Source organism: Mesoplodon mirus (assembly GCF_964341445.2).
Source record: "Mesoplodon mirus genome assembly, chromosome: 5".
NCBI classification, from domain to species: domain Eukaryota; kingdom Metazoa; phylum Chordata; class Mammalia; order Artiodactyla; family Ziphiidae; genus Mesoplodon; species Mesoplodon mirus.
The window spans coordinates 45,112,171-45,124,589 of NC_138980.1; the positions used below are offsets into that span (position 1 = coordinate 45,112,171).

Below are 12,419 nucleotides of genomic sequence, written 5' to 3' on the forward strand. Positions count from 1 at the left end.
TCAGACGTCATCTGGAGAGGGGAATGGCTTTTCCCAAGGAGGCTTCCTGAGAGACGAGGGTGTAGGAGCTGGTGGGGGCAGAGGGCACTGCTCTCCTGCCTACAGCCTCAGAGGCCCTGCCACGTGCCCGGGTGTCCAGCTCAGCCTAGGACAGGGCAGGAGATAAGGCCGGGTGCCTGGACCTGCAGGACTCCAAGGTGAAAGGTCACTGCAGGAAGGGCTTTTCCAGCTGGTTAAATGTTAACAGGCCCAGAAACAGAGACCCAGGCTTCTTTGCCCAGGGTGGCTGGGGTGGCATACAAAGAGTGCTTAATATATGCAATATATGCTGGCTGCCCCAGCCCGGGGTCTTGGGGGGTGTGTGTGTGTGGGTGTGTGGGTGTGTGTGGGTGTGGGTGTGTGTGTGACGTGGAGGCAGAACGGCAACTGGGAGGCTCTGGGGAGCCTGGAAGAGACATCTGTAGTCCAGCCGGCCCCCGGCCAAGCCCTTTCTGTGAAGCACAGAAAGAAAAGGAAATTAAAGGGGAAAGGGGCAGGCCCCGCAGGGGTGGTGGGAATTCCTGTCGCCTCCAGCCTCGCTGGGCGGGTGGGCGCCCTGCCCACAGAGGCCTGAAATTCTGGCGAAGGCCACCCCCCACCCCACCCTCGCCCCCGACCTCGCGCCCCCGCCGGCCGCAGACCACAACATCCCTTCCCCCCGGAGATTCCGAGCACCAGGTGTTAGCCCAAGCAGAGAAAGGGTGGGGTGGGGGTCGGACGCGGAGACTTTCTGGAAGAGGAAGCAAACACAATCCATCATGCAACTGTGCAAAGAAATGCCCCAGGGTGTGTGTGTGTGTGTGTGTGTGTGTGTGTGTGTGTGTGTATTGCGCAGGGGCGTGCCCCCCGGGTGCAACCGGCCCCCCATTATTGCTTCTGCCGGGAATGCAGGGGGGTGGTGCCGAGGGGCGCCTCGAGGGCGGCTGAGCTACACAACGTCCAAGGCCGGAGGTGGAGGGGAGGGCCTTAGAGAGACATCTTGGCGAGGCTGCGGAAGGGCAGAGGGCAGCACTGGCCCAGGCTCCCGCCGCGGCCCGGCGGGGGTTAAGGCTGGAGCTGGGCGAGGGCGGGGGTGGGAGTGGAGTGGGAGAGGGAAGGAGAGGGAGGAGGTTTTGGCCGTGCGGCCCCGCGCTCCGCCCTCGCCCCTCCCGCCGGCCTGGGCGCCGGGCGCCGCGCACGGCCACCCATGTCCTTATAAGGGCGGCCGTCGCCGGGGCAACGAGCGCCCGCCCCCAGCCCGCGGCGCGCGCCCCTGCCCCCGCCCCCACCCCCCGCCCGCCCCGCGAATGGAACGTTGTGTGTCAAACCGGCCGCAGCGCGAGGCCGGCGCGCGGGGTCGGCGGCGGCGAGAGCGAGGCTCGGGCCCAGGCACAGGCCCAGGCCGGGCGGGCGCGGCCGCAGCGGGGGCGGCAGCTCGGGAAGCGCCTGCCCGCGGCCCTGCAGGCCCTGAGCGGCCACCGGGGTGCTTGGGGGACTCAGGGGGCGCGGTGACCGGCCCCGGCGCGCGCCCGCCGCCCCTCCCCCCCGCCGCGGGCGGCCGAGCAACTTGCGGCCAAACTTTCCCCCCGGCCTCCCGCACTCGGATGGCAGCCCGCTAAGTTGGCCGCAGCCCTCGGCCGAGCGGCGGCCAGGCCAGAGGGCTCCCCCTGCGCAGCCTGGGCCGGGCCATGGCCCGAGCTCCCCCGCCGGGGCCCCAGGGCGGCGGGGCGCGAGTCCCCGGGGCCCCCGGCCAGCACCTCTAGCGCGCCCCCCCGGCCCCGGGCCTGGCCCCGCGCTCGCGTGGGAAAGTTGGCCTGGAACCGGCCCGACCAGTTCCTCCCGGGCGCGCGGACCGGCCGCAGGAAGTTGCTGCAAAACTTTTTTGGGGGGTGCAGCCGGGTGCCCCCCGCGCGCCGGGGCCGGATGCACGCCGGGTAGGGTCCCCTGTGTCGAGAGGGGTGCCCCGAGGGAAGAGCGCGGAGGGGGCGCCCCGGCCCCGCTGCCCTGGGGCTATGGCCATGGTGACCGGCGGCTGGGGCGGCCCCGGCGGCGGCGGCGGCGACACGAACGGCGTGGATAAGGCGGGCGGCTACCCGCGCGCGGCGGAGGAAGACTCGGCCTCACCCCCCGGCGCCGCCAGCGACGCTGAGCCAGGCGACGAGGAGCGGCCGGGGCTGCAGGTGGACTGCGTGGTGTGCGGGGACAAGTCGAGCGGCAAGCACTACGGCGTCTTCACCTGCGAGGGCTGCAAGAGCTTCTTCAAGCGGAGCATCCGCCGCAACCTAAGCTACACCTGCCGGTGAGCCCCCTATCAGCGCACCGCCGCCGGGCACCCGGCCCCGCTGTGGGCCGGGCCTCTGACCTGCTCGGTCACCTTGGGCCTGGCGCTGACCTTCCCTGGGTCTCCACTTCCCGTCTGAGATAGGGGCACAGATCCTTTTCCCCCTCTCCATTACATTCCTGGGATTGTGTATACTGTCGGCGCTGTATCGATGCAGTTCCCCCTTTCAGGTGGTCCCTTGCGGCATCCGCCCTAGTTACTTGCTCCCCCTTCCTCCCTTCCTTTTCTCCGGACAGGGGTCAGCTCCGCGCGGGGAGGGGTTGTGGTGCTGTCAGGGGTGGGTCCCTGACCCCAGGGCATCCCTTCTCTTGGGAATCTCGGCGCGTGGGGTACCCCGCGGGAATCAAACGTGGAACTTGGACTGTGAGGCTCACAGTGTCCAGGGGCCATTGTCTGCGGCCGCGCGGATCGATACGGCGCGCCCTTGGGGTCAAATATCACTTCCAAAGTCGCCCTGACCACCGAGGCTGCGGCGGGAGTGAAACTGGGGTGGCACAGGGCAGCCTTCTTCGCGTGGGGGCCCCTGCTGTGGGGTTGAGGCTGCTCACCGGGGGAACCCCCGCCCCCCCACCCCTCACCCCACCCCTGGCTCACCCTGGGCTTTGGGTCACCGGACACTCTTGCTCGAGGTCCGGGTGGGTGGTGGGATTTGACCGTATCTTGGCTGCTCGCCCCACCCCCCCACCCCCAGCCAGGAGTTGGTGCAGAGCTGGGCTCCTGGAAAATCCCTGAAACTTTGGTCCGCTCTGAGACAGGGTGGGCGTGAATGTTTCCAAGAAGAAGCCCTGGACTGACCTAGGTTGGCGTCCCCACTGACAGGGTGTGGCCGTGCTAGCTTCTCTCCTTAGTTCTGGGGCATTAGGTCTGGGGGGAGAAGCCGCTGGCATTGAGTGTCCAGGCCAGGGCTCCCTTTCCCACCACTCTTTGGTGAGCCTCCTTTTGCTCCATTGACAAGCCCCTACTCTGCATCCTCCAGGAACATGCTGGGGCTCTGTAGAGCCAGTTTGGAGAGTCCCATTTTCCAGATGGGCAAAACCGAGGCCCAGAACGCTCTTGGTGCCTGCCCTGGGTCACCCAGCGAGAGACCCTGCTCCACTTGGGGCTTAGCAAGGGAAACTGTGGGGTTGGGAAGAGAGGGGCAGCTGAGTCTGGGTCAGGGTGTCCCCAGTGAGAGCTGCTGGTGGAGGGCTTGTTGGCAAGGCCACTGGGCGGAGCCCCGGGCACCTGAAGTAGGAATTTGGCCCCAGGTCCAGCCTGTCTGGGGTGGCTGTGTGTGGGGGGGAGCTGGCTTAACTCTCTCCTCCAGTGCTAACTGGGCCACCAGACTTTGGCCTCATTTTTGCTGCTGGAATAACTGCCTGCTCTCTGGCCAGGTCTTTAGGGAGGGCAGAGGAGGGGCTCAGGTAGTTTTAGGGTCCCAGAGGCTCCCTGAGAGTGGGAGAAGGGAGCACCAAGGTCGGGGAGAGGGGGCATGGTTTGGGGCTAGCAGGTTCTTCAGAAGTTCTCTGCTGTGTGACCTGGTGAAGTCACTGCTTCTCTCTGAGCCTCAGATTGATTCAGCAAAGTCCCCTCAGGGCCTGGCCTGGGTGATTTGATGCCGGCCCCCTAGAAAAGACCCTAGCTCCAAGCCCAGCCCTCTCCCAGTTTGGGGGAGACACAGGTGTCCCCAGCCTGTGGGGTGTGGGTTGGGCCAGAGGGAAGGATGGTCTGGGGTCCCAGGAGGGAACAAGGGGCTCTGCCTAAGGGTCAGAGAGGAAGGCCACCGGAGGTGGGCCTTGAAACATGAGGGGTTTAGCAGATAGAAGCAAAGGGCACTCCTGCAGAGAGTGTAGCTACAGCAAATGCTCAGTGGCAGGTTTGGGGAGCAGTGATGTAAGATGAGACCACCCAGGCATAGGAGAAGTTAGAGGTGAGTGGGTCTGAAATGCTGGACTGAGGGCAGTGGGGATCCCTGAAGGGTGTGTGAGCCAGAGAGGGCTATGATCAAATTGGACTGGAAGCCAGAGCCCAGGGAGGAGGCTGAATTGGACTGTGGGGTTCGGCAAAGCATGTGCTCTTTAGGTGGGATAACAGGTAGAACCTACTGTTTCCTCATCTGGAGGGACAGAAGATCTGTCCTGACTCTACAACTGGGGAAGTTGAGGCAGAAGGCTCAGGGCCTCCCCTGAGGTCTGAGGGCCCTGAGCCAGGCTCCTGCCTGCCTGCCTGCCCCAGGCCTGGCTGTTTCCACCCGGCTGCCCAGGACCCTCCCACTGCATGCCTGCTGGGCTTTGTTCTGGTTCTGCCTGAGCTCCCTTTGCCCTAGTAAGGCCTCTTCCTGGGGGCTCAGGCTGGTGGGACACAGAGGCCTGGGCTCAGAGGCTGGCGCTGCAGGACACAGAGGCCTGGGCTCAGAGTCTGGCGCTGCAGGACACAGAGGCCCTGCAGAGCCTCAGCTCTCCTAAATCTGCCACTGGGACTCGCAGCTGGGGCTTGGGTCTTGCCGCCCTCTCCCCACGCCCCCAGTTTCTCCAGAATGAGTGCATCTCATATAGAATTGGCCTCTGGCCTCCCATTTTCAGATGAGGAAACCAAGGCTCAGTGGAGAAGTCACAGCCCAAGGATCAGGGCTGGGTGTCTGCAGTTGAGATGTGTTTGACTTTTAACTTCATTAAGTGTTTGTTTTACTTTGTGACTGTCTCTAGTACCCTTTTGGTGCCCAGCTGGGACTCCAGGGTGTCTGCCCCAGGCCTGGGCCTCAAAAGGCCCTGAGCCCAGGGTGGAGAGAGATAGGGAGGGAGCACAGGGGCAAGGGCCAGGAGGAAAAGGTGCTGGGGACATTTGAAGAACAAAGGCCTGAACCTTACTGCTAGGGACTGACCTTGGATGGGACCTCATTGCCTCACAGGGCGGGGCCACCTGTCCCATCCCTGGAAGAGGCAACCACAATCCCCGAGGGCCACCCAGAGGAAGCTTCTTGGACTCAGTTAGGAATTGGACGTTCTTTCCAGAGAAGGGGTTTGGGACCTTAAAGGGGTACAGGAGTTCATTTGTTCATTCACTCATTCGTTCGTTTGTTCGTTCATCGTTCGTTTGTGGTGGCCTTGTGTAGGGCAGTAATGCTGGGGCTCCACAGTCCTGTGACCCCGTAGAGGACTGGCCTGGCTCCTAGTCTCTTAGTCAACTCACAAAGCCTTGCTCCCTGACCATGTTCCTTCTCTGCTCTCACATTGCCCTTGGGACAAAGAACCTGACCCTTGGCCTGACAGTGACCAAGTACAGTGAAACTGTTTAGGCCTTCATATTTTGGCATTTCCAACCTTTTGCCCTCGTTGCCCACTCTGCCTGGAACTGCCTCTGTTTCCGTGGGGAACTTCTGTTCATCCTTCAAAACCCAGTTCCAGGGCTTCCCTGGTGGCGCAGTGGTTGAGGGTCCGCCTGCCGATGCAGGGGACACGGGTTCGTGCCCCGGTCCGGGAGGATCCCGCATGCCGCGGAGTAGCTGGGCCTGTGAGCCACGGCCGCTGAGCCTGCGCATCTGGAGCCTGTGCTCTGCAACGGAAGAGGCTACAACAGTGAGAGGCCCGCATAACGCAAAAATAAAATAAAATAAAAACCCAGTTCCAACATATCCACCCTGGTGTGCTAATCTACTTTGCCACAGACTGCTCTTCATCTGTGGCACTCACCCGAATTGTCCTTTCCTCTTTGCAGGCCTAGCCTCTGTGCCACTTTGGGGCCACTTGCCCAGCCGAGGTTGGGGGGGCGCTGGTAGTTCTCAGGGGCAGCCTTCAAAGGCGTTTCACAAGGTGGCTCCAGGGGCAGGATGTGGGTGTCACGATAACCCCCTTGGTGACCTCTGCATGCCCACAGGTCCAACCGTGACTGCCAGATTGACCAGCATCACCGGAACCAGTGCCAGTACTGCCGCCTCAAGAAGTGTTTCCGGGTGGGCATGAGGAAGGAGGGTGAGTACCCGCTGGGGTGGTGCAGGCAGGGGATGAACAAACAGCCTGCCCTTTGCTCCTTTTGGGGTCTCGGAGCTATGGAGGGCAGGGTCTGGTGCCTGCTAACCTCGTTACCACCAATGATCCTGAGATCCCGTGGGCCTGGGTTTGGCCCTGGGCTGGAGGAATCCAATTATCCGTGGCTGTCTGGTGGCTGCTGCAGAACTGGGATGCAAGGGACTCCCTGACTCCGGCCCATTTTAGAATTGTTCTCCCCCCACCCTCCCCAGTTCCTCCCCAGGCCCCCCCTGGCCTCAGAGGCAGGTTCCCTGGCCCTGATACCCTGGTGACCCCCCTGCCCTCTAGCCAGGCTACCGCTTTCTGAACAAGGATGTATTTTTTTAATTTGATTTGCTTTCCCTCCACCCTCCACCCTCCACCCCCTGCCTTGTGTTTGCCCAAGGCAGGAACTCACCTGACTAAGGCAAAGGGCAGCTTACCTTTCCGCCTGACCCAGGGCACTGGGAGCCAGAGGGAGGCCCAGCCTCTTGTCCTTGCCCTGGGGACTTGGGTGGATACATGCCAGGTAGCTGGGTCTAGAACTCCACCAAGCACTCTTAGAATTCAAGTGGAACCCAGAGACTTGTACATGGATGTCTGGGCTTGGGAGCAGAATCTGGCCCATTTCAGTGATGGCCCCTGTGCTGGGCTTCATGTCCCTGCCTGGACTCTCATGAGCCAGGCCAGCAGTTCTTCCCTGCATCTAACCTGAGCCTCTCCTGCTCTAAAGATGGTTTCTCCTCTGCTGGGCCTCTGGGAGAAGCTGGGACAGCTGCTCAGACTCTTTCTCTTAAGACCGTCTCGTCACTCCCTTTAGTCATTTTAAGCGTGGGGGTGACTGTCTCTCCGCCCCGCCGCCAACCTGGATTTTACCTCCACTTGTTGATCTGACCTAAACTCCTGATATACATCATATCAGGGCTTCAGATCTCCAAAGTCTCGGGGTGGAAATAATAATCTCAGGTCATGCCCCAAGCATAGCCCTATCTCAGGGCCTTTGCACAGGTTGTTCCCTCTGCCTGGAACGCTTGCCCCAGACACCTGCATGGCCTCCTCCCTTGCCTCCTTTAAGAGTTGCTCAAACAACACCTCCTCAGAGAAGCCCTCCTGATTACCCTTCGCCACCCCCTCTTTATTTTGCTCCATCTGTCTTGCTTTATAATTTACTTGCTCCTCTGTCAGGATGTTCTGCCCCTCAAGGTCAGAGACTTTTGTCTGTCTTGGTTTTTGACATATCCCCAGTGCCTAGACCAGCCCAGAAACACATAAGTTGCTTAATAAATGTTTCTTGGCTTGAGTTACTATCCATTTAGCTCTTACTAAGTGCCAAATGCTATTCTAAGCAAGTTAGATACATTCTCATGTAAATTCAGTGATTGGTCTCATCATCATCACCATTTTTATTATCAACTGCATTTTTTATAAATGGGAAGACAGCACAGAGAGCAATAGAACTGTGGTTGGGATTTGAACCCACAGTCCTGGCTGAATGAGGAGGAAGAGCTGGGGAAGGGGTTCTCAGGAAGCGGGAACAGCAGGTGCAAAAGGCCCTAAGGTGGAAACGTGGCTGGATGATGGAAGAATGGTGGGGGTGGGGTTTAGAACCAAGTGGGCCCGGGATTGACTTGGGATTCACTCTCGGGCCTCATCTGGCTACACCCATTTGACAGATGATTCTGAGACTTCGAAATCACATGGAGCAAGGCTTGAATCCAAGCCCCTGTTTCCCTGATCAGCTCTGCTAGCCCCTGGCTCCCACTTGCATCCCCCTCCCCATCTGCTTCATGGTGGGTTGACCAGAAGTTCATGGAGGTGGTGAGACAGGGCATTCCACCTCATTAAAACTCATTAATTAGTCTCTGCCTGGCACCCAGCCCAGTCAGCCCCTCCCACCCTCCCACTGTGGCACAGGCCAGGCTGGCATGCAGCCACCTCTCCCCTCTTTGCGCCTCAGCTTCCCTCTTCTCACCAACCCAATCACTGGGGGCACTGGCCAAGGCCAGCAATTGGTCCTCCCCTCTCATAGGCAAGGCTCCTGATGGAATCAAATGTTTACTGAGCACTTGCTACTGGCCAGGACTCCACTCTTAGCACTGAGGTCACTGCAGAGACCCAGAGATATGAGACCTGCTCTAGGGGGCCATGACCTGGAGGGTGGGGCTGGGAGGTAGGGAAATATCCCACCTCCATAGGGGAGATCAGTGCTCAGCCCATACTGATCACTTGTTTTAGGGGTAGGCTGGCCATGTGCCCCAAGTCCTAGGAAGGAAGGTGATCGCTCCCTGGACCCATTCTCAGGTCTTGGACCCCTATGATTGACAGATGAGGACATGATTGACAGGTTTAGTCTCCCTGGCTGCGGAGGAGAGCTCACACAGTCCAGTAAGAGGGGGCTAGGTGCGAATTAAATTAGCCCTCACCCAGTGGTCCCATTCCCACCTGGGAAGGTTCCCACCCTCCCAGGGTCAGGGCCCTTCTCTGAAGGAAGTAGGAGTTGGATGGTGACTGGACATGGACTCAGGCTGAGGACACAGGGCAGAGCAGGGTGGGGCATGCAAGACATTGGCCTCTGTTGTCCCAACAAGCTTTGTGCCCATGAGGTGGGGATTGGGGGTCCAGGGAAGGGCTGAGCTGGGGGGCTTGGAGGGGAGGGGACTGAGTGACCCTTTGATAACCTTATCTCTTCCCTTTATTCCTCCCTACTTGGCCCCCGCCCACTCTCTCCGGGTACCCACCTTCCCCCTCCTTCCTTCCCTCTCCACTCCCTTTTCCTCACACCTCACTCACCGCTCTCTGGTTTCCCGTGTTCCTCAATTCCCTTCCTATCCCATTTTCGTCACTCCCTCTCTCCCATCTCCTGATTCCACCCCTCCCTTCTCCCCTCCTCCCTCTCCTGTCCCTCCCCCATTTCCTGCGGGGCTGGCTATCTCCCCTCCTCCCCGCCCCCCCATCTCCATCTCCCCCTCGCAGCGGTGCAGCGCGGCCGCATTCCGCACTCGCTGCCTGGCGCCGTGGCAGCCTCCTCGGGCAGCCCCCCGGGCTCTGCGCTGGCGGCGGCCGGCGGAGACCTCTTCCCGGGGCAGCCGGTGTCGGAGCTGATCGCGCAGCTGCTGCGCGCCGAGCCCTACCCTGCGGCGGCTGGGCGCTTCGGCGCGGGCGCAGCGGGCGCGTTCGGCGCAGGGGGCGGCGCGGCGGGCGCGGTGCTGGGCATCGACAACGTGTGCGAGCTGGCTGCGCGGCTGCTCTTCAGCACCGTGGAGTGGGCGCGCCACGCGCCCTTCTTCCCCGAGCTGCCGGTGGCTGACCAGGTGGCGCTGCTGCGCCTCAGCTGGAGCGAGCTCTTCGTGCTGAACGCGGCGCAGGCGGCGCTGCCCCTGCACACGGCGCCGCTGCTGGCCGCCGCCGGCCTGCACGCCGCACCCATGGCCGCCGAGCGCGCCGTGGCCTTCATGGACCAGGTGCGCGCCTTCCAGGAGCAGGTGGACAAGCTGGGCCGCCTGCAGGTCGACTCGGCGGAGTACGGCTGCCTCAAGGCCATCGCGCTCTTCACGCCTGGTGAGATGACCTGGAATGGGGGGCTCTGAGGCCGTGGGAGGGGTAGGGGGGAAGGGTGCGACCTAGATCCTGACCCTGGCCCCGGCCCCCTTAGCCCTCCACTCCCTGATCCACAGCTAGCTAGACTTGCGTCCCTGAAAGCGCCTTGAGCGTTAATGGGGGACAGTGGAGGAGGTGATGCGGGCGGTGTGACACCCTGATGGCCCCACCCCCGATCCCAGGTCTCCCTAAGAACTTCGATCCCTGTCCGGACCCGTGACTCACGGCCCCACAGCCTCTCTCCCTGATTCCCAGGCTCCCTGAGACCCCCCATCCTTCACTCCCTCATCAAGGTACTCATCGTGCTCAGTGGGCACTGACAGCAGAATGACAGGTGGGGGGACACGGGAGGAGAGGTCCCCCCCCCTGGTTCTGGCCCTCATTCCCTGATCTCTGTCCTCCCCAAACCCTCTGACCCTCATCTGCCAAATCAGGGTTCTCTTCTTGTTACTGACCACTTACGGAGGGCTGCCAGGCAGGGGTCCCCTGACACCTGGTTCTGGGTTCCCCTGGGCTCTCCACTTCCAGATTCCTGGGCCCCTGGACCTCTGACCCAGGGCTCCCAACCTGCCCCCTGACCCTTCTCCAGGGGCCACCCCTCGCTGAGCCGAAGAGGGTAGGGGGTGTGGCTTGGAGCCCCTCCCACCGAGGGGCGGGGCTCCGAGCGGAGCTGTGCGCTTCCTTACGTGTCTTTGGTAACCGGTGTCTTTGGTAACCGTCCAGCAGCCAAAGCCCTGTTTTATTCCAGGGGGTGGTGGCGCAGCTGGCTCTGCACTCTGGAAGGAGGCCCCACTAGGTGTCTCCTTGGGGCCAGGGATGCGGGAACCAGACACAGGCTACTCCGGGAGGTGGCTTGCATCCAATAAATATGGCTTTGCCCCTCATTTCCCCAGGAGACTTTTTCTGCCCCCATTCATGGGGCTGTCATCTTCACTCACATCGCAGGTCCCTCTGGGGTGTCTGAATACCCCCTCTAGGCTTTGCTTTCCTCCCCAAGTCCCCTCCCCAGCCTCTTCTTCCCCTTAAGCTGGATTAGAACTTGTCTCCCTGCTAAATGCTTTAGTCAGGGCCCCTCCACCCTTGAGACATCACTGCCTGCACCCCTGTGTCATCGTCCTTGGATGAAGCCACCTTAATATTTCTTGAGGACCAACACTGCCATTTGTGCCCTAGACCCCCATCTCCCACCTCCTGAGTGCCCTCCTTCTGTATCAACAGCCCTGAGTGGTGCCCCCCCCATCAGCCCTGGGGTCCTGTGTCCTCCCGCCACCTCCTCTTCTGACCTTTCCCTTGTCCCCCAGATGCCTGTGGCCTCTCAGACCCAGCGCATGTGGAGAGCCTGCAGGAGAAGGCCCAGGTGGCCCTCACCGAGTATGTGCGGGCCCAGTACCCATCACAGCCCCAGCGCTTTGGGCGCCTGCTGCTGCGGCTCCCTGCCCTGCGTGCCGTCCCCGCCTCCCTCATCTCCCAGCTGTTCTTCATGCGCCTGGTGGGCAAGACACCCATCGAGACGCTGATCCGAGACATGCTGCTGTCGGGAAGTACCTTCAACTGGCCCTACGGCTCGGGCCAGTGACTGGACAGGGCCGGGTCTGCAGACCTCCAGGGACACGTATGCTCAAGCCTCCAGTGGGGGCCCCCAGGCAGAGGACCCCGGCTTCCCTCCTCAGACTCCTGTTTTTTAAAGACTGTGAAATGTTTGTCTTTTGTTTTCTAAGTGATCATGAAACCAAAAAGAGACTGTCTAGGCTCCAGCCAAGTCTTCCCCAGAAGCCCTGGTCAAGATGAGGGGCGAGACTGAGGGTCCAATCCCAGGACAGCCATGTCCCTTGGTGCCCCAAGGCATGAACTCATGGTGCAGTGGCTTCTCTGGTGTGATGGACAAAGTCCTGGCATCTGGACTGGAGGGGCAGCTGCACCCTGGCAGGGGTGGGTAGCATGTACCAGGCGGATCCTCTGGACACGTAATCCACGTTGGACACTACATGATGGATGAATCAAGGCCAATAATAAATAAGTTTCCTACCTGCACAGCCTCTGTCGTCTTTGTGAGGGGAGGGTGGCACGGAGGGCATCCTACCATGGATACCCACTCCTAGCCATCTGGAACACCTAACAACAGCCCTACTTGCTGTTTCTGTTGGACAGTTTTGTGGGGAACCTGCAGCTGGGTGCAGGAAGGGGGGCCCGAGGTCAGCCAATGAGTCTGTAGGAGTTGAGCTTAGCAGATGGCTCAGGTTTGAATTCAGATTTTGGCCTAGGAGGGTGAGCCTCATAGATTAACATAAGCCTTAGACCAAACACTTGTTTCTTTTCTTGGCCATGCCACACGGCTTGCGGGATCTTAGTTCCCTTACCAGGTATTGAACCCCGGACCCACAACAGTGAAAGTGCCGAGTTCTATCCACTGGACTGCCAGGGAATTCCCTTTATTGTTTTCTTTGGTCGGCCCTTAATCATCTGGGCCCCAGTATCCTCGG

General features: G+C 61.1%; 1 protein-coding gene across 1 annotated transcript; it reads left to right on the forward strand.

Annotated features, from left to right (window-relative positions):
- Positions 1-1,370: 1,370 nt before the first annotated feature.
- Positions 1,371-11,970, forward strand: NR2F6 (nuclear receptor subfamily 2 group F member 6). The gene is made up of 4 exons (XM_082623739.1): positions 1,371-2,317; positions 6,212-6,306; positions 9,316-9,900; positions 11,241-11,970. Exons 1-4 carry the CDS (start codon positions 2,031-2,033, stop codon positions 11,513-11,515), a joined length of 1,242 nt encoding a protein of 413 aa, XP_082479865.1. The 5' UTR covers positions 1,371-2,030; the 3' UTR covers positions 11,516-11,970.
- The last annotated feature ends 449 nt before the right edge of the window (positions 11,971-12,419 follow it).